Source organism: Haliaeetus leucocephalus, unplaced genomic scaffold (assembly GCF_000737465.1).
Source record: "Haliaeetus leucocephalus isolate CR32 unplaced genomic scaffold, Haliaeetus_leucocephalus-4.0 Scaffold656, whole genome shotgun sequence".
Taxonomy (NCBI): domain Eukaryota; kingdom Metazoa; phylum Chordata; class Aves; order Accipitriformes; family Accipitridae; genus Haliaeetus; species Haliaeetus leucocephalus.
The window spans coordinates 9,104,949-9,127,254 of NW_010973092.1; the positions used below are offsets into that span (position 1 = coordinate 9,104,949).

At 44.2% G+C, this 22,306-nt stretch overlaps 2 protein-coding genes across 2 annotated transcripts in view; both read right to left on the minus strand.

The window, feature by feature from the left end:
• ADAM19 (ADAM metallopeptidase domain 19) overlaps positions 1–7,280 on the minus strand; it is a 33,222-nt gene extending 25,942 nt beyond the window's left edge. Inside the window, exons 1-2 of the mRNA XM_010579214.1 lie at positions 6,873–7,280; positions 4,005–4,075 (exon numbers count right to left, since the gene is read on the minus strand). Coding sequence (XP_010577516.1) covers positions 4,005–4,075; positions 6,873–7,280 — 479 coding nt within the window. The remainder of the gene's footprint in view (positions 1–4,004; positions 4,076–6,872) is intronic.
• Positions 7,281–14,138: 6,858 nt separating this feature from the next.
• Positions 14,139–22,306, minus strand: part of SOX30 (SRY (sex determining region Y)-box 30) — an 8,369-nt gene continuing 201 nt past the window's right edge. Inside the window, exons 2-7 of the mRNA XM_010579215.1 lie at positions 21,930–22,289; positions 21,617–21,854; positions 20,110–20,349; positions 18,949–19,128; positions 16,524–17,013; positions 14,139–14,508 (exon numbers count right to left, since the gene is read on the minus strand). Of these exons, the coding sequence (XP_010577517.1) occupies positions 14,139–14,508; positions 16,524–17,013; positions 18,949–19,128; positions 20,110–20,349; positions 21,617–21,854; positions 21,930–22,289 (1,878 nt within the window). The remainder of the gene's footprint in view (positions 14,509–16,523; positions 17,014–18,948; positions 19,129–20,109; positions 20,350–21,616; positions 21,855–21,929; positions 22,290–22,306) is intronic.

Genomic DNA, 22,306 nt, shown 5'->3' on the forward strand with positions numbered 1-22,306 from the left:
ACCACTGAGAGCATTGGGCAGGGCTGGAGTGCTCATCGCCTACCCAGGTGGGGCCAGAAGAGATTGGAAGTGATACTGCTCCCTATCAGAACCAGTTGCCTAAAAATAACTATCTGGATTGCTCCCAAGGTCAGACCAGATGAGCTCTGGACTTTCTTTGCAGTGTCTTCAGCCAGTTGCTGCACATGTCCCTCCACCGTGGCTCTGTCACCAATTGTTCCATGCCATCGTGGCTGCTGCAGGCTGGTAGCAGCCAAAATATGCAGCTGAAACACGCAGCCAAAACACACAGCCGTGCCCCGCACTGCCCACAGGATTCACCCGCAGGCAGGGACATCCCCTAGAGAAGGTGACTTCTCCTGGAGAAGCCTCCACTGCCCCTTGCAGCTGAGTGGACCTTCCCTTCCCAAGTCTGCTCTCCCCATAAAAGACACAAAGAGGAAGAGAAGAAGGGGGAGGAAAGTCTTGTTGATACTTTTCCTGCACTCAGGTGAGAAGACAAATTCCACGCAGGTTTCTGCTGTGCAAATATGAGCTCTCCTCTTTAGTAGAAAGAAAAGGCTCACACCAGGCAGTGCCACCACACACATTCAGAGCATCTCTGCATCCCCTCCCTGCTTGGCTCAAAGCTGCTTTTCATTAACAAATGCAAATGCCTTTTTGAAAAAGTCACTTTTCATCCAAGGTTTGCAACTCAGACCCTTCCATTCCTAAGCCCCAGCCAAATTTAAAGCTGCTTTATAGGCATCTCTCCATATATTTGTTGTTTGTGCAGCTTTGAGCTTTCTAATCCTGCAGCTGCAGGACATGGTTTGGGGTCACTTAAAAAAAAGACTGAGTCGTTTTTGGGGATATATTTTTGTTGTTATTCAGAAATGTTAGTGTTGTGAACTCTGCTTGGAACTACAGTATGGTTCCGCCTTCTTATCAAACTCCTGAACAGGAAATAATGCAATATTATGTTAACTGCTAATGCAATAATTGTATTCACAGATATACAAAACCCAAACTCAGATGTGAGCTGAGCTTATTACAAAATAGAGTTGTGCACAGTTCTGAAGAAAGATATGCAATAATGTCTGTGTTTCACCTCTGCAGATGAACACAATGTCCTTTTCATATGGAATATAAAATCACAGGCTTGGTGGGAACGTTTCTTCCACATACTGAAAACAGCACATTTTTCAAAGCTAGCACATCCCTACCAAAGCCATACAGATTATGACTTCCCCCCCGCCTCTCAAAGCAATCTCATATTCACATCAGCTTTGTCTCTCCATAAGGAGAGTGGTGAATGTGTAATGAGGCTGCCTAATCCACCAAGAACATCACTTACAACAGCTTCACTAGCTTGGCATATCTCCTTTCTAGCTTTGGGAACCATTGGATAAATCATATCCCAACCAGACCTGAATTATGCCAATCATTTCATGCTTTTTTTGAGTGGTGGGAGTCTGGGATGTGGGTATGAGAGTAAAACAGGAGCCAGGCGGGTGCATTCGCACCCCTGTGCTGAGTCCAGGGACAGAGAAGGAGCAGAGCACCAACCTCGGCAGCAAAGCTGGTTTCCAGAGGCTCCTCTAAACTGAATCAATTAAATGACCCAGGAATCTGGGGCTTATTTAAATTTAAAAAGCCCCAAGTACCTTCCGAAAGTTGCAGTTCCGTTATACCCACTTTTGTGTGAACTCAAAACCAGCAGCAGCCAGGTTTCAGACAGCTTGGAAGGGACACTTCCCACCTGGGGGATTTCACCTTCTCTCCCGCTGTCTGGGTGCCCGACAAACCCTTCAGAGAAGAAATGCCTGATGCTGCAACTACTCAGTACCCCAAACCTCAGCTAGAGCCTCTGGTTGCCCTATAAGCTAAGCAAGAGCAGTGGTGAGCTCCTGGGTGCTGGGGACCAACCCCAGGCTGGGAACCTGAGGAGCCAGGCTGGACTCTGCCTTGCTGCATGCTTTGACAAGGAGAAGCAGTTTGCCTCCCCTTAGAAGTGCTCAGTGGATGCTGGTAATTACAGCATCCACAGGGCTCCCAGGGACTTCATGTTTTTGTTTGCTTCATCATTTCTCTTTTAATTTCAGTGTCTCTAAACTACTTCTGCACCTTCACAAGTCTCTGAAAAATGGCAGCTCTCCAGAGCCTCTCATCTAATCAAGTTCAGACTTGCATTTTGGGATTTTACCATCACCTTTCTCGAACAAGGACTTGAGGCCTGGCAAGACTCCCATGTGAAGCACTGCTGTCTATGAACTACTTGCATTTTCCACAGGAAATAAAAAACTCCAAACCACTTGCTGTATTTCATCAGTCCTAGTAAGGCAATTCATCCCACAGTGGAAGTGTGTGTGCACACTTAAGCCTGTGTGTATACATCTCGATGAATGAAAATGCATTTCAGGAAATAAACACAATAGAAACCTTCTATTATTGTAATTCTGTTTACTAACACCAGTAATGAGTTTGCACTGGAAATAGCACAGCACCGCTCCCGCGAGGCACCTGGAGGTTACGTCATGCTCGGAGCACAAATGGATTAATTCAGCAAGGATCCTTGCTCTTGCCAGCTTCTACTGTGCCAGCAATAAATTCACCTTTGCACAGCGACTGCAGAATATGCAAGACCTGCAAGACAGTCCTTCCACCAGGAAGGAGGCCCCCAGCAGCATTAGCAGTTACATTGCTTCCAGGTTCAGTTCAGAAACTGGCATTGCTGACCACTGCCGTCAGCGACAGCTATTTTTCCTGCATTAGACAGACCTGAGTTAGCAGGCCTTTATGGTGCCTGGTCTCTTCTACTACTTGTCTATTTTCCCAACTGAGAGATGCCAAAATACACAGAATTTGTAACAGTTTCTGTTTAGTTCAGCACAGGTCCATGACTGCCTGGGAAACATGCCCAGCTTTTGCAGCACTGAAACTCCCAGTAGCTTATGTGGCTTATTACAGAAAACACCTTGTAGGATGTACTCAGCTTTCAACAGCCATCAGATTTCAGTCTTTACTGCAGACAATGCCAAGAAAAATCTGGTTTTCCTCCAAAACACTCTGAATATCATTTAGGTTTATGCACTGCCATCAGAACTAATAACATCTTCTGACACTTCACTCTTTCAGGAGGAAAGATGAGCCCCCAAGCTCTGTGGTTGGGATGTCCATACAGTACATTTAAAATATAACCAGGGTCATTATTCCAAGGTTATTATTCCTACTGCTTCTAGTATACAAACATTTGGTTGTGTTTCCATAGATAAATCTTGAGACCCATTTAAAAATAAATAAAACGCCAACAGTGCAAGTGGAGTGCTTAGCAAAGACAAGCTTCTTGCAGCTAAATTTCCAGCTGCTGTTCCACTACTGGAAATGAATGTTCTCACAGGGCAGAGAGCCTCTGGAGCAGCCTCCAGACCAGAATCCTTCTACCTACCTTAATCTCCTGCAGCTTCAGCTGAATTCAATACACATCACGCCCTATGATATCACACAGCATTGCTGTATCATGCCAGAGAGAAGGGTGCTTTTCAGCTAATGCAAAAGCATTTTTTCAGTCTACTTTAGCATGAAGGGCACTAATGGAATTGAAACTGTCAGGTCATTTCTCCTAGGAAACGGAGCAGGACCTCTTCATATCACAGCAAATGAAATCCTCATTAGACTCACACTGACTCCAAAGCATCAAGCCATTTGGTAAATAGTGCAATTCATATCAGCAATATTTTCTAGTTAATGTAGTAGGAATTATGATGCAAAAATAAGTTTACACACTGAGGGCCAGGTCACCATCTGCTTTTTGCTGACAAAGCTCCGTTACAGTCGGCGCTGCTTGCCTGATTAACATCAGTGGGGGCTCAGACCTGGAATAACCTTGAAATTCAGAAAAGGACTTCCTCATCCTGTCTTTATCAAAACCCTGTTGAAGTCAGTGGAGTTTTTCCTGTTGACCTTACTGTAATCCTTATTCATTATTTTAGTAAGACCAAAATGCCAGGCACAAGCACACTTACCTGTTTTTTTCCAGTTCCAAGATGAGCTCCTGGCCTTCTACCTTTACCTTAACTTCAGCTCTGAGCGGATGCTGTGTGCAAAAAAGACGGTGCCTGTTACTTGTACATCATCATAATTATGAACACATCCAGAAACACAAATTGTTCCCCTGGAAATTGCAGCTGGCCTTAAACCACTCCTCGCCTTCCTCCTACCTTCAGACCTGGAGTGCTGGGGAAGGGAAGGGACAGGCCATGGTGGCTCCCAGCTCCAGGCACGATGCTGCATCCCAGCGGCACAGCCATGCAGAGCTGGGAAGCAGTACGGGCACGCTGGAGGGATGCTGTGTCTGAGCTAGTGACCCTGGTGTCTCAGGAGGACGACCAGGCGCAGACGAGGCAACGAGTCGTGGTGCTGGAGCGCTTGGAGGTGCAGCTGGGTGGGAGGGATGCTCTGCACCCCCTTCTCCTCTATGCTGTGCTCAGGACCACATCCCAGGACATCCCAGCTTGCCCCAGAGGTTTACAAGTGAAATATATGAGCTAGTTAACCAAAGCTCCTTTGTTGTCACAGCAGAAAAAGACATTTTTAGGAGTCTATTTCAGTATAGGGGGAATCACGCCTCTTCCAGAGATTTTCACATAGTTCCGTTACTCAGAGAAAAATGCCAATAAAAGGCATGCAACAGGGTCCCTTGGACATCTTTAGTCTCTAGCCATTGTTCAGACAGTATTTCACAGCTGCTCTTGTATTAGTCCCAGGCTGCCAAGGGACTGGAAACTTTCTAGTGTGTTCAAGTACACAGGCACAGCCCTGGTTTGCAATCTGCCTGCAGCTCCGAGTGAGGACACAGGACAGCCAGCTCCCCAGGGACTACTGGTGTTAACAGAGAGGACCCCAATTTCTTAGTACAATGGCAAATGCATACACTAAAACCAGCATTAAAAAAAAAAAAAAAAAAAAATCAAGAGACTGGAAGTATAGAATATGCTTTCTAGAGGTCCAACTAGAAGGGCCTCTGGAGGTCTCCAGTTTTACCTCCCTCAAAGCAGGATCACTAGCTAAGGTCAGCTGGGGATTTGTGAGCCTGAGTGCTTTCTTGTGAAGGAAATGGATGAATAAATTTCCCAGAAGAGAAATAACTAATTTGGTAAGAATAGACTTCTCTATTCAGCTGAAAAAAAAAAAAATCATAACTGGTGAGATGGTTAACCCATAGTATTTCCCAATTCAGCATTGGAAGAGATTTTGCAAAACAGGTCAACTTGAAAGCAAAATAAAGCCAGGCTAACAGAATCGGATGTTCTGATGAAAGATCTGTCAGCCCAGAGATATGTTCACTTGCCACTTCATCAATTCCAAGCTCAGTTACAAACTTCTTTCATCAGCTCCCTGGTCATATTCTGGGTTTTGTTCATCTTTGTTTCAGTTTCCAGGACACTGCACCAGCCCCATGCAGATGATGCAAAACAAGTTAATACATTTAGTATATACAACAGCAGCTAATTCCAAGGGGATGAGTTTAGTTTACTGAATCACAGGTGCTCAGTACATCTCAGGGTAGGTCTGTTGTTTTGCTAACATGTAAGCAATAGGGATTGCCTTGCCCATAACTGGGAGGGGTCTGACGGTCTCCATCATCATAAAAGCCTCTTCACAAGGGTTGTGCAAACATCATTATTACTAATAATGCTTTCCCTGCTCCTTCAATAATCCCACTAGTTCAGAGTCCATCAATTGCTGTGTAACTGAAATATCCCAGCTGTACGTAAGCTTTGCTAACACTGGTTTTAGAGCCAACAGGAACTTGCCTGAAACAAACCAAGTACGACCCCTGAGACCCAGCAAATTTGTATGAGGGGAAATGCTGTCCAGATGTATTTATATCACTATCAATAATAGAGAGAACCAAAACTTCCAGGCAGCACTGCAAGGACATTTTAAAGAGAATTAATATAATGAGAGAGTCGTAGCTTTTTTTTTTTTTTTTAATATAACACAAGAAAAAATTTTGGAGAGTCTCATCATATGGAGAAGACATAAACCCCAAAACAACACCACTTATGTGGAGATGCCATGAGTATAATGCCACAGCTTCCCTTTTTTATGGTTTGCAACGTAAATAACACCATCTGGATTTTCCCCTTTATTTCATTATGCAACTGATAACTTCTTGATTGTGGCAATGCAAACACTGGGAAGCTGACCTGCGGCTTGTGGTCGATGTTTAAGTCTGGCACCCCAGCAGTTCTCAGAATGGCTGTGGACGACTGACGCCCCACTTCATCGGTCCACATAAGAGAAGTTGGGGCGAGATCTATATCAATACATATGGTGTCTAAGACACAGTTAGACACACCTGAGCTGCCGGTTGGTTTTTCTTAGTGAAGCACCCTCACAGCTGGGATTCATCCCCTCCTAAAGCAGATGCCTGCGGTGGGCTGTGCCCTAAATGCCACTGATTGTATTGCCTCGCTCCCCTTTCGCAGCCACATGGATCAGGTGGACTTGATCTAGGTTTTAAGGCACGACAGAGCGCAAACGACGACGAGCCTTTGCAGAGATTGAATGCCAGTCGCCCGGAGCAGTCTCACGCTCGGTGCCCGAGATGTGCCAGCCGGCTCGCCCAGCTTTTCTGGGGATTTGGAGGAGCTGCAGCAGCTCCCCGTGCTGCAGGTGGGCTTTCTGGCTCATCCCTGCCGTTTCTGGCTCATCCCTGCCGTTTCTGGCTCATCCCTGCGGCTTGTCACACAGCTCAGTTTAAAACAAAAACAAAAAAACCCCAAAACGCGCATCGCAAGGTTCCGTGCTAACCGCGACGTCGTTCCTGCCCCTGGAAACGATGGGGAGGTTTGAAAACCGAAATAAAAGCGCTGGGCGCGACCCACCTTCTGGCTGCTGGGGCTCCCCAGGGCTGCCCAGCGCGGTACCACCGCCTCGGGCCGCAGCTCCGCGCCGGCCGCTCCCGCTGGGGAGAGACGAGAGGAGCCGCTCAGCACCCCGACCCCCTCCGCACCCCCCGCGGGGAAACAACACGAAGCCGGGGCGGGAGAAGAGACCTCTGCGCTGGTTGTAGGGGAAGCAGGAGGATTCCCCCCAAACCACCCACCCACCCATCCATCCTTCCTCCCGGGGGGTTCATGCAGCCAGAGGCATTTGTGCAGGGCAGAGGGTGGCCGCCGCAGTCCCGTCCCCCCGCCCTTTTCCCTCCCCGGGTCGGACACCCCGCACTCACGACCCGGCGGCCGCAGCAGCAGCGAGAGGGCGATGCCGCAGAGCAGCCCCCGGCCCCGCATGGCTCCGGGCAGGAGACGCCGCTCCGCCGCCTCCCCGCCGTATAAAACCGCCCGGCGCCGCTTTCTCCTCCCACCACCGGCCCCAAATCCGGCCCTGCAGCCCCCTGCCTGGGGGGGGTGGGGGTGTCTCCTCCTTCTCTTCTTCTTCCTCCACCTCCTCACGCCGGGCAGCTCCTCGGAGATGCGCCCCGGGTGTTATAGCGGCTCTGTCCTGCCGTGCGGGGCTGGGGGGGGGGGTTGTCGTCCCCCCCGGCACCCCGGGGCAGGGGGGGGAAGAAGCCTGAGCACCCCCCTGGGGCTCCCTCTGCAAAACCTCCCGCCGCTCCCAGCTCTTTTGCCAGCACCGAGCTCCATTGTGCCTCAAAAGGTAGCAAAAAGGGGGGGACCTGGTGGAGGCAAGTAGCCAAATTCTGCCAAGGGGCTCCTGTAGGAGCTGTGCTGTGGCTTTAGTTTATTCATTTATTTGTTATATTTATGTGTAATCCTGTCAAACCCTTTACAGCTGAACCCATGGTTCCAGAGGCATCCTAAATCCCTCTGCCCCTGGGAAATGCGTTGCCCCTGGTCAGCTGAAGGGATATAAGCCAGATTTTTATGTGCCTCTATAAAAGGGCAGAAGCAAAACCATGTTCACTGCCTCTCTCTCTCCCCTTAAGGCAGATGGAGGGTCCGGGCCTGGGGAAGGGCTTGGGAGCATCCACAGCTCATGTTTCCTGTGCTGCCCTTCAGGGATATCCACTCACTCCCTTGAGGCTCCCAAAGGGACATCCCTGTCTTCTCCTGCATCCTTCAGGGCAGAGCCATGGGTTGTGGTCCATGCATCACCCCTTTGCTGGTTCTCTGCCCTCCAGGGAGATGAGCACCCAGAGGACCACCGGACACAGTGCCTCGCTGCTGGGTTAGCCAGCGTGGCTCAGGGTTGCACCAGGAGAGGAGAGCACAAGTGAGTGGGGCCGTGCTGAGGTTACCAGCTGCAAACACCTGAGCTCTGTGGTGCTGTAGATGCTCCTCGCATATGCTGAGCCTGTGAAAAACAACTGCCTTCCCTTATGTCAGTGTATTTCTGCTGTGACTCCCGGCCAGCTCAACTGCAGCCGTGTTAGCAAGACTCCAAGAGTGGACTGACAGGCATTTTTGTGGGCTCGGCTCAGAGTGGCAGGAAAAGGCATTACCTCTTAGTCATACTCTTCAGACACCCATTGATCCACATTATCCATACAACCCTTTCCATTCATCTCTATACCTAAAGTGCCTGTGTAGGTGAACCACCAGGAAACGAACTTAAGAAATGGGGAGAATTTGCACTTGGTTACTTTTCAGAGTGTATTGGTAAATCAGGCCGATAGGAAATTAATACTTTATTTAGAATAAAGGTTTGCTAGGTAATAGTAATGATTTTGTCTCTTGTCCAGAGGCTTATTTATGCTATTGAGACCACTGAGTTCTCTTTTACTGAAGGTCTTTGCTGACTCCTGCCCCTGTGCCCAAAGGAAATGAGACTGTTTCCATTTGCAGATGCCATTTTGGTTTGTGACTTTCATATATGTCCCCTCTCTCCCCCACCACTTCACACGCTGAACCTTTGTGATCTTGTGAAGGTCAGTTTATTCCTGATACCACTCTGGCAGAAGAAAGCTAGGACATCTTGGGGACACCTAGAGGGAATCATCAGGGTAAGCAGGCTATAAATGACATTTTAGGCGACCCACAGCCAGGTCACAAATTTTCATCACACAACTAAATCATGTTATTTCCCAGAGCAAAAATCCAGGGACCAGATTTCAGCTCTTTTCTAATCATGTGGAGTATTTTGAAGGGAAACCTTGAATTTTTTGTGAACTCTCCCATTTCTTTATAGCTGCCTGTAATATAGAAGAAAACAACAGCACTATTGTTGGTGATTTTATTATAAATAAGTGAAAATGCAAGCCAAATTTAGCTATTCTGCTTTCATCCCTGCATAAAATTTCTGTCTACCCAAAGGAAAAAAAAAATACTTTGATGAGGTACATGTATATTTGCACTGAAAGACTGCCACAAATCTTCCCAGTACAACAAATCTTCCCAGGCACTGCTCCATATATTTGTCTAAAAGAAAATCAGTTAAAAAAAAAAAGGCATAAAATGGAATAAAGGGAGCAAGGGAGCCTTATTTTAAGGTTGTTAAAACCTTGTGATTGATTGTTGTCAGCATTCAAGTACCATAAAAATAAAATACATGCAATATTTGCATTTGTTATATAGTGATATTTTTATCTTTGATCTTGGTAATATGAGAATTGATATCTTAATTTATAATTACCAGAAACTCCCTCCGTAAAAATATAACCAGACTGTGCAGTTGTTATATATAGTTTAATCTCTCTCTCTATATGATATATCACTTACATTACTGAGACATTGTTTCATGGAAAGATTCAGGATATTCTAGCCTTATTAACAGTGCTCAGATGCTGTAATGCTACCTGCCTCTGGCACAGGGTGAGTCAGATCCTGCCTGTACCCATCTCTTCAAAAAGCTCTTGCTGAAGTCAATGGGACATTTGACTGATTCACAGAGCAGGGTCAGGCTTTCGGTTATCTAGGAATTACACAGACTCAGACTCATTTCCTCCAGGATCCCAACTGCCTGATTAAAAGTATCAGCTGGGAATCTGGAAGTCTGTGCTCTGTTCCCTTATCTGTTACATCCCCTGTGATCAAGGGATGGACATACCTATTAGCAGCAGCCTCCATGCAGCACCCAGAGCAAGGGTCAGTGCATGCAGTTGTTTGGTAGGCTTGAAAATTAGGTGTTTCAGTTTCCCCAGGGCAAAGCTGATGAGAACGCTTTTGCAGTGGGGTTTCTGCACTTACTTGACAGTTTGCAAGATGATTTAACGCTGTTGTTGTTAGCTGGAAAGCAAAAGATGATGATTTTCCCATTACGTTCATAGTAAATTAGGAGTTAGCCACCTAGAAGGAAATAGAAAGATAGACCTAGAGAGGAGAATGCCTGTTCAAGAAACAGACTTATGCAGAGAATGACTTGGATATGTATCAGACTAAAAGCTCAGTAATATTTCATTGGAACTTTCTCTGCAGAAATAGGAAAGTTTGTTGAATGAACTGCTCTGAAAAGACTCCTGCTGACACCGGAGAAAATGTTACCAAGAATCAAAGTCTTAGCAGGAAAAGGTAGAAGACTTTTTGTCCTGCCTAACCTCTGCATTACAGATATTTGCACTGATGAAAGAAATGTTATGTCTTTGGCTGACTTGAGTGGAATGTGAAATCTTCCATTTTTCAGAACATTTTTCTCCTTCAGATCACTTGAAATGATCAAAGGAGGAAGGCTGTGAATCCATGAAGGGAACTGGTGATTTAACAGTGAACTTCTTTATTCTGAGTCTTAACAGTTGAGAACAGCTTCAGCTGACCCAGAATATTCTGTTAGCTTTGGTTTTCCACCACCCATGTAGGACAGCGGGAATACTTGGAAGAGCCCTAGAGCAGCTGTTCTGCCAAAGAGGGAGAAGTGCTGTAAGATGATCAGGTACTAGACAAGGGCTTGTCCCGATGTGCTGTAAGTGAAATAATATCAAAGCACTCTCTATGCTTTTTTTTAAAGGGTGGGTCACTGCTGCTACTTTTGCTTCATTCCTATAGGCAAGTGAACTTAATAGTAGAAGATTGTATATGCAGACACATTGCATCTTTTTAAATGTATTTGTACATGTAAAGCACTGTACTCTTCTTCATGCTGCCTGCAAACTTCTCCAACACAATAGTGATTATACTGAAGTAGTTTATTCTTGTAAGGGAAGGGAAATGGGTAATAACAGCACAAGGGTTTTTAATAACATCTAATCCATAAATTTGGAGAGAAAGTTTTCTTTGCAAATGGATAGCCACAGGCAGTGATCCACTGGGAAGCACTACTGAATGTATTTAGACTTTTACAGCAGCAGGAGAAAAATAAACTTAACTTTGGAAAATCTGCATCTGATTTGTTTTTCAAGCTGAGAAGCATGCAAGGTAATTTTTAGTTTAGATTAAGGTAAACAGCAGAGAAAGAAGAAAATAATTATCTTATAAGAGAGTAGAATACGTCTCTCTCATGTCTCAAGCACCCTCCGCCCTGCCATGAAGCTGGCTTGCAGAAGGGCACACACTTGCCAAGGGACTGGCCCTGCCTATGACCTTCTTCACACATTGCAAGAGGAGAAATAACAGCACACATACTTGGCACTTCAGGAATCTGCATTTAGGAAATAAGTTTGAAGGTGGGCTGAAAATTACATAGAAATAGGAGCTAAAAACCTCTTCTATCACAAGAGAATTCCCCCATGCGGGGCTGCCAGAGCATGCGAAGGAATGATTCAGAGGAAGCCAGATTTGAATGGGTTGTTCATGTAATTTTCAATTCTGTTGTAGACAAGACACAGTAGTCTTCAAGATTGTTCAGCTGAGGGCTGGGTCCAATGCCATAAATCTGCAGACACAGATCCTGTACAACCGATTCAAGACTTCAGCTCTAGCTGGAAGGGAAGGAGGGATCAGCCCTACATTTTGTCTCCCATTAATATATCCAGAATGTGTTAAACCTGTCTTCTTTTTTTCCAGCCTTAGTGGTATTAAACAGAACAGATATCTACTGAGCAGATATCTACTGAGCGTATACATAATACTGTGTTTTCCTACATGAACAGCAAAGGTCCCACTAGCAGATGGATGCTGCGCAGCAAATGCCGAATCCCTCAACCCACTGAAGCTCGCTCTGACCTATCAGCACCGAGTTCACAAGCAGCACAGGGTAAAACTGAGCAGCTCTGAGGCACCTCCCTTAAAACAGTGCTGGACACCCCCATATAAGAGGAAGTAAATTTGTATTATCCATGGCAAGCAACGATTCTGGACTCTGGTGCATAGAAATACATCTTATACTCTACTCCATAGTATATAAAAAGAAAAATGGGAGAAGAGGAAAGTTAGATCTAGAGAATAATCCAACAAACAGCTGTTTTATACCCTGAAACATACTTGTGTAGGAATTAGTACATTTGCCCACATACATTCCTGCAGGCCAGATCAGCTTTCACTGAGAAGATAATTTAGAAATGAACATGCATTTTCTACTATTTATAAGACTTTCCTCTTAATGATTCATCTGCACTGCAGATGCAGTGGGAGCAGGGTGCTGTTTAGAACACAGTTGCAATGTGTAGGGTAGACAGGATTTACTCACGCTTTCGTGTTGTTTAACTACAAAATGCAGTAGTTCTCAAATGAGAGGTTTTGATCTTGGGCTTGGAAAATGGAGTTATGAGCCCACAGAAGCAGAAAAAGCATAAATACGTTGATATGGGACCAAAAATTTAAAATGCAAAGAACCCAGAGGATATCTACTCTACACTGACTTAGGACTATCTTTTGAGGCATGTGGAAATTTCATTTCTACTTGTCTTTATCAATGATGCATTCTTAATGGATATAGGATGCCTAAGCCTCAGGTTCAACAGGACACTCAGAGTCCCACAGGTCCAGTGTGATAACCCATAAAATATAGGATGTCCTATAAGAGATGGTCAACCTAGCTGAATCATTTCTTAGCATCCTCTGGCAGCTCAGCATGGATGGACTTCTCCATCCATGGCTTTCAGCTTTTTCCATATTTCTGTGGTAGCTGGATTTACATAATTATAAATATAAATATACACACACATATATACACTAGTATTAGTAGCCCAAATTGTCTGAAAAAGTGACTTCAGCTCATCATTCCAGGCACGTGCAACTTAGCTGCAGAGTAAGTTTGTGAGTTGCATGAATTATGATTTACCTGTCCCCACTCAGTTCAATGTCCATGGCTTAAAATGAAGCACTAGGGATACACTGTTCAGGTGAGTTTATTCAAATACAACAACAACAAAATAACAGGATTCCCAGAAGAAAATGACCCTCTATTCCACAAAACAGGGGAAGAAAAAAAAAAAAAAATTTAGTAACATAAATTACAAATTTTGGCCAAAAAATTTTGAATTTCATTACTCTCTGAGTTCAGCACAGATGCTCTCTCTGTTAAAAGCCTTTGGTATTCTTCAAAGAATTTGGTATTCTCTGGAGAATTCTTTACAGTACTAACTAGACTCAAGGATCAAGTCACAGCCCACTAGTGTAAGTTACAGGGCCAGATCCCATCCATTTTCCTCTCTCTGGGTGCTACCATGCCTCACCATCCCTTCTGGACGATCCCATTTTTATTAATGGAACTGGTTGCAGACCAAGGTGTTACTGAAACTGATGTAGTTTTTCAGTGTGTTATATACCACAAATACCACAGTTAACCAAATAAAACTTAAAATTGTCTCATCAAAGGAAAAATATAAAGCATTGCAGAATCATTCTTGACTTCACTCTCCAGGGCTTATAGTGTTTTACTGCAGCAAGAATTACATTACGGTTATAAACCAGAATTATTTCACTTGCTAAAACTCCTAAAGTAATACCTACAAAATTATGGCAAAAACCATCCAAATGCCTATTTTGGCCTTAAAAGGATGTGCTTAAACACACCTCTCCTCAGGAAAGCACATTATCACATGCTTAGAGCTGAATCCCTGTGTAAGTGCTTCCCTGAGCCAGAGTCCAAACAATGCCCTGATGAAGCAGGTGAAACTCCAAAGGCTTTTGACCTCCCCAGATCTGTATGTGATCTCTCAAAATACAAACAGATCATCAGACTCTTCAAAATGACCTGTACAGTTCACTCAAGCTACATGGGTTTTCCATTGAACACACTGACTGAAAAGGCAGTGTGGAGGAAAACATTTATTACCCACTTATAATATTTCTCTGGATTATAATTTGGTTTAAAAATTACAATTCTTGCAACAACTTTACTTCTTCCTCGTCACTGTCAGTTACATTGATTAGGTGGATGCTGGAGGGAGTAGACGAGGCAGCTGACAAAACCTCCTCCAATGCTGCAACATCGAGCTGTGGTAGGGGGCTTAAATACGGATCCTCGTTGCAGCTGCTGTGACAGGACACTACTTCAAGGCTCTCACAGCTGCGGTGGTCCTCACTTATACTTTCTATTGGGTATTCCTTGAAAGGATAGTCTCCATCCAGAGCTGAAAACATCACCTCCTGTCTTGGGTACCTCTCTTCATAAAAGCCAAGGCATTCAGGCACTGAGCTGGAGAAATTCCCACAGCCAAATGGAGGTCGGCTGAATGGGCATGTGCTGCAATGAAAGAGATTGACAGTTGGCTTTCAGAAATGCAGATTGCCTGGACTTCCATTCAGCTAAGAAAAACAGAATGACACTGATGTTCTATGCTAGTCAGCTTATCCTGTTGAAATATTCAAAGCATGCATACTTTAAAACCATGCCTAATTTAAACACTGGGGCCATAACAAAAGCTGTGCACAGATTCCATATCTGTGCCTATGCACCTCTTCATGCTAGATACATGCATGACATTGCTTTGAAAACAAACACAAAGCCTATGGTATTTATCAATGAAATAATATCATGGATAAACCAGCATCTGATAATCCTGCAGTATGTTAACCGACATACTTAGAATAGTAAGACAAAGCATCAAAAGTCAGTTTGTGTTAGTTATTCCTGTATGCCAAAATTTGTGACAAAGGTGGGGTAAAACGCTCTTATTTATTCTTTGAGTGCTCTTTTGCATCTGTTATACCGTTATTAAACAGGAGGACTGACAGAGAATCCTTGTGGTCAATATGTGGTTGTCAATGTTACTATTTAAAGAATGGATGGTGAAACATTTTTAAAAAGCAACCCCATAGTAGATTACAGGAAGTTACTATGTATGTCAAATGTAACTATTTCTCTGGTGTCAGAAGTTTGAATTTTTTTTGATGAGGAATGACACACTTATTGTAATTTACACAGTGTTACAGAAATTCACTACATTGTTAAGAAAACAAAGTATGTGAAGAAGGAGCTCTACAGTGCAGACATTATAAAGACATTGATACAATGTCTATTGAGGTTTCATGGAGAGTATTCATCTTTCCAATCTAACATTTAAATTTTTAGTGCATAAATCTACATAGATACATTTGCACTGTCAATGCTACTCAGAAATTATGATTCTTGTATGCAGAAAATGAGTTTATAGGAATATGAAACTATAAATCATTGTATTAGAAAGATCCTGCCATTAGAAAAGCTAGCAGCCTTCAGCATTCCATTAATGTGTGAACTCAGAACAGTTTTTTACGGTACAAGAACACTCCTGTCCCTCAGAGACCTCACAAAACTGCCTAACTTCAGAGACCAAGGGCTAAGCAAAGTTCATCTTTAGTAACTTTGGGAATATATGTCCTGTGTTTCTTTAAAGGACCTCAAAAATAGAAATGTCTCATTCTGCACTTACCAGCTCATAAAGTTCTTTTGAGTTTGATGGGTCATCATCAGCCCTACTTTATGACCAGGTAGTCTTATTGCCATAGGAACATATTGATTGTTGCTATTAGTGGGAATGAGCAGCGTATAAACAGGCAGAATTTAAGTCTAACAGTCATAATAATTTGTTATGTTTGATATTGCACGGTCACGAAAGAAAAATGATGCCTTACAAAGAACAAACATCAATAAGCTATCAGACTTCTTGTATTTGAGCAGCACACCTGCTGCTGGGAGGGCACTGATGCTTTCCGTGCATGCCTAGCTTAGGAAATACCCACAGGATATTACACGTGTGAGCTTGCAAATTCTTTGATTAGATGATCTCCCATTGACTGCCCAGAGACTGCAAAGGAAAAACTAGGAATTACTACTTAAGAATTCTGAAGACATTTCCCACCAGGCTGGATTTCAGAAATATTGGTATTTATGACAGCTGCAATCATAGTACCCAGGAGACATCTCACACATCTACTTTAATTTTTAATTTTATCCAATCATTTTCAAAATATATTTATACTGTCTCTACCTAATGCTTTTCTGTAGAAATCACCTGCACTTAGATGCATAAAGTAGAGAGAAGATACTTCTAATTACTGTGGGCTTGGGAATGCCAATTACTGCAATAGTACTATGGACCCTTCAATAACTGGGCGTATATAACGAGCAGTCTCAGGCCAGCAGGTCTCACCACACAGGAGCTATAGGGAGGTAAAAGCACCTTTCCTTCTGAATGCTCCATCTTCTTTTTGTAAGTCAAAGACCCTCTGCCTTTTAGCATTTGTTCTTACTGGTATTGAAATGAAGGTTTGCATTACCTTGAGGGGAAATAGTGAGGTCCAGGTACAAAGTAAGGGTGGTGAAATGAAAACCGTGGAGGTACTCCAAACAGGTTGGTTGGCTGACCAATGGGAATAGACTCACAGAGATGTGAGTGAAGAAAAGGTGTAGCTTGAGGAAGAGGTACACCTCTAGGAAAAATAGAAACCCCTGGGTATTCCTTTGGGGGCTCACTATTAGAGACAGTAAATCTGCCATTAGTGGTGCTTATGTTACTTGGGTTTCTGCTGAAGCTCTCAATGAAAACTGGTGTAGGTCTCTTCAGAGAGCAACTGAGCCCAGATGATACATCAAGAACTTCTGTCTGGGCAGCTTCAGCAAAGTGCTGCGGTGAAATTACAGGGCGCAGGGGCAGGGTTGGAGCTGGAACAGCCACTGATGCGGTGCTTGCGCCAGTAGTCTGGAAAAGAGTAATTGGACCAGCTTGTTGAATGGAAGCAACCGGCAGACGGATGGCAGGAGTCTCACCTTTAGGAAACAGAACAGTTATTTATCAGACACAAAGAGAGGAGGAGACTGCTTGAACAGCAGCATAGCAAACCACAGCCAGAGCCAGAACCGTGACCCCCAAAACACTTCCTAGCATTACTTCCCTGCAACTCACAGTCATACACAACTTGGCCTATGTGTGTTCTGACAGATGGGTTTGGAGCCCACACATTCAAGCTTCCTTCTACAGAAACACAAGGGTGAAAGAAAGAATTGGCTAGTGAGTGTTGAGGCTGTGAGGGCTGTGTCTTGTCCTGATATGGCCACAGAATGGGGTTGGAGCACACCCTTAGTGCCTGAAGCTCAGAAGACCTCCCAAGTCTACTAGCTGAGTTGGAGTGAGCCAAATTCCTAACAAATCTGTGTGGTGCCAAAGCAGCAGTGAGGAGCAGAAGTGACAGTTAAAACACCCTACTCTCTGGTATGTTTTCTTATTTGTTTCACCAATGAATGTACCTGCTAGCCAATTTCACTTTGAAACATTTTGCAGAACATACACTTGAATGTACACTTTCAAATCACATGTCAACAGGTCTGCCTTTATACAGAAAGATTTCAAAATACATTGCGTAAGTATTTTCAAACCCCACTACCTAGTCTAAGGGTCTAAATTCCAACTTGACAGGACTTAAATGTGTCTAGATTTTTACAGTTTGTATTTAAGAATCATTTCAATGGCAATAGGATAGTAAACTCTGGAATGAAATATAGTAGCATCTCACGACAACATAACATTATAAGATATACTAGGGCAAGAAAACAAATAATACTTTATTCAGTCCAATTTACAGAAGGATTTGAGAAAGGATCACATCACTAACTCAGAACTTCACCAGAACAAAGCTAAGTGTTCTCTTTTACATCTCTGAATATTATGACACAGCATAAACAGGCATTTCATTTTCTTGTCTCATTATAAAGAGAGCAGCCCTTGTCATATGCTTAAAGAGAAAAATGCCATTGCCTGGATCTAAGCTATTTGTTGTTGAAATCCACTGTCCATGCACTGACAGAGCCAGAGCTCTTTCACTACAAAATATGCAGGTCAGCTATTATACCTGACTGCAGGCTGTCATACTACACCCTATTTCACTGCCAATATTGACTTACAAAAAGGAGGATCCTTCCAGGTTAGGTGTAACTTTTTAATGCATTCCTTCTGTAACTATATTTTTATTTGTATAAAAGCTGAACTATGTGTGCTCAAACTGGGCATGTGCAAGTCCATAACAACTACATATATCACTATTCCAGGTATGCATAGATACCTAGGTTCATGGAAAATGTTCAAATGAAAAATTTCTTTTTCAGCTTTAATACTGCAGCACACACCTTACTAACACCCTACTAACTTCCCTTTTTATGACCTTGTTGACAATTCTGTCTGCTGTCTCATGTAAGCAGTTTAAGCTGCTGAGCATTTGCTCTAGAGTAATGGTGCCCTCACTACCAAGGAACACTTAACATCAGGGTGGAGGTGCCATGGACTAAGCTAACAAGATTTTTCAGGCCTAGTAGGGCAGGGTTGAGCCCTAGTGCAGTTAGAGCTGGTGAGGGAAGATATGTGAGGTGGAGACAGAACAAGAAAAAGAAACAGCTGTAGCCTAACAGGAAGCAAGTGTCACGTAATAAGAGATCCAAAAAGACCAAGAGGTAGCAGAAGGTAACCAGGAGCTACAAAGACAATAGCAGGGAACTGTGGGCAATGAAGAAGCCAGATGAATTTAAGAGGCTGAGGAAACAGTAGGTAGAGACTAGAAGGCAGATGTGCAGTGCAGAGGAAGACTGGTAGAAAGAGTGGTGTCAAGAAAGACTGAGAGATTGTTTTAACTATATCTATACTACCATATGTATAACTTTTACTACAATAGGTAAATTTGGAATTTTTAAAATCATTCACTATTGAAAACTCACAGACTGGATGTCCGATATTGTTCTTAACATTGGGGATGACAACAGAGTAAGCAGGTGACTGGAAGGGACAAATGCCAGCTGGATTTGTAGTGATGATACTCTGAGAAGTGCCGGAAAATACAGCAGAGACAGGCAGTGGAAAACGCTTCCGTTTGCCTGGTCGTGGTTGATAAACCCAACCTGTCAGAGATGAAAAAAGATGCAGATAGCTGATTCTTGGGATGGTCTCATTCTTTAAGTAAAGCTTTGATATCTGTAATTCTGAAGTATCTAAAAAAAAATTAATCCAAAACCTGCTCCTATAGTCAATGGCAATACTCCATTTGTTTCAGTGAGCTAGCAAATGGGGTATTTTGTCAGCAGTGGAAATAAAATGGACACATTTGGGCATTGTTTTTATGTTACTAGATAGTAACTCTTTATGACACAAAGAAATACAGAACAGTGGGGAGTGAGGTGGCACAGTTGAGGAAAGCATGTTACATGACACTGTACCATGGGCATTCAGCACGGAAGAAACCCATGACTATTCAAAATGTGGATCTTTCCTGATTGTTTCCTTAATCCCTTAAGTCTCACATATACCTGCAGGTTACAAGAGGCAACGGCAAATATGACCCACTAGGAATCCTGTATAGATTTTGGAGGAGTATATTTGCCTTTGACTTACAACATTAACCAAACACATCTTCCACACCGTTATTTGGGAATTGCAGGTTTACACGTTGAAGAATCCCACAGAATACAATGCCGTTTGTGCTTCCTGTGGCATTTCCCTTTCCTGCTTTTAAGGAATGGATGCATGTGTCACCACAGGCCACCTGGGCAGCTCTTTCTGGAGCATGTAAAATGACGCAGCAGGCCATGTTCACAATAAACTCACTCTCTGGCCATTAGACTACTAAAGCATTCAGAAGAGCTGCTGTAGCTGTGGTAGTCTAAGACCATAAGAAATATCAGAGGCTATGAAGGATGAAACATCATTTTGGATGCTTATAAAAATTAATATGCTTTCAGGCACTAGAAAGCTGACAGAAGGACTGCGTGCTTGAAATATCTGTAATTTTTTTCTAACTCTGTTACTTGCTCAAATGGAAGAGATCCATTTTTCAAAAAAATCTTGCACTTCTAAAGCATTCAGGTAAATAGATACATGTTTACCAGGAAATTCCTCTCTGTGCCTTTGTTTTATTTTCAGAGCTTCATCATAATAGGGCTGCTTCTGCTCTTCAGTCAGTTTGCTCCATTCCAATCCAAGCTGAACACTGATTTCTGCATTATTGGCAGTGGGGTTAGCTTTTGCTAGAGCAGGCCGATGAATCCTAGCCCACACCATAAATGCGTTCATTGGACGCTTTACATGGCCACTTTTGTCCTTGCTAAATGGAGTATCTGGCATACCTATGCAACAAAACGAGGAAGGACGATCATCTTCCAGGCAATATATGCAATACAGGTTACATTTAGTAGTACATCAAGAGGATATTTGGCACCAGTCAAAAGAATCACTAGAGCTTTGGAACACATGAAACTCGATGCACATTTGGAGAGTGGTTCCTAGAAAAATAACTAAGGCTACGGGAGTATCCTCCACTAACCTTCACTGAACCACTGCCTAAGGAATCATTTACCTGGCTTTTGTTACATATTGTTAAAAAATAAAAAAAAAAAAAAGAAAGAAACATATGGGGCTGCTAACGCACTGGTTTGGATTTCATCTGGCTAGATTGTTTTGTTATGAATTTATAAACTTATTAATTTATAAACTAAACATTGTATAGCATAGACCATATCACTGCAAATTTGTCATCACCACCAGAATTATGTATCCAAAGCCCTAACGATGCAGGGACCAGATCTAATGATGATATGGCAGTTTAGTCCCACACCTGTGCAGTCCCTGACTTCTCAGCTGAGGTTGTTGCTGTTCTGGGTTTCTGGTTTGTTTGTTTTTATTTTTTTTTTCCCCTCTCTCACTCTTTTCGCAGATTTGGACACTGATTTTGCTGGAGGAACCTGTGTTACCAAATTACTTGTTACATGACACCCAGCTTTGGCTCTTTGTAAACACAGACCGCATTTAAATTGAGCTGGTGACATGATGAATCCCCAGACCCCTCACACCTGATCCCTGAGCAAGCAATTTCCTCTCTGAAAAAGGCTTAGAAATGAACTCTTTCACATTATCAATGAAGGGCAAAAGTCTTCTGGTTTTTAAGACCTCACTTAACTAAGTCGTTAATTTTGAAAGCCTAAATATCTTTCAAAAAAAGTAGGCTACTAAGCTGCATGTTTCAAAATGTTCCTCATTTAACATGTCCAAATTTTCTCAGCGAGGTGTATGAATGCTTCATAGCTTTAAAAATCAAGGGAGATCCCTGACCTTAAACTTGCAATCACCACCCAGTGCAATTCTGAACACTGCTGTAAGGGGTTTAATGTAGTCAGGGAGCAAGCGGACAAGACTGTGTTGACTTTAACAAACAACTGGAGAACTCTGTGCTCCCGTGTGCTTATGTCTTATGCTGAAGAAGAGAGTTGCACAAGCTCCCGTCTACCCAAAGGGACGGTTCTCTAGCACGACCTTCCCACTGGCATTCTCCTATCTGGTAACCTGTCAACTGCGGGGCCACTTAGTGAACCCTCGCAAGCTCTCTTCACATAATACCTGAATCGGAGGGCAGTACTGTGAGGGGAACGTTTTTAGTCTCAATCTTTACTGAGGGCTCCAGTAAAGGCTGCATTTTAAGCGGCACTTGTTTCACCGGCACTTTGGTCACACGGATCAGCTCTGACGGTGGCAGAGGGCCTTGGATCTGTATGCGGGTCCCGGGAGGTAAGGGCTGAAACACCAGCGGGATCTTCAGGCCTTCGGGGGGGATCCCAAACCCCTCTCGCAGCTCCACCTTGCGCTCCTTGGCTCCGCTGGGGGCAGGCCTGCGCCGCCAGCCCGCCAGGGCCCCGTCCTTTTCCATCTTCACCCCGCGGGCCTCGTCCTTTTCCGTCTTCACCCCGCGGGCCTCGAAGGCCACGGCCGGCTCCGCCTTGACGGCACCTCCTCGCCAGGGCTCCTTCCCGCTCCCCCTCTCCTCCAGCGCCTTCTCCTCCTTCTGGACTTCTCCGCTGCCCCCGTCGCGGCCCCCTTCTCTCTTGACGGCCCCGCGGGCCTCCTCTTTCCAACCCCCCGGGCCCGGGGAGCCCCCGAACTCCCCCGCTGACTCTCTGGGCGCATCTCCCTCCCCCGGCTCGGGCTTCTCGACTTTGACGCGCACCACCCTGAGGGGGACCTTGGCCTCCTCCGGCGGGGAGGGCGCCGGGGGGCGCCGGGGGCCCGGCGGCGGCTCCCGGGGAGCCCCGG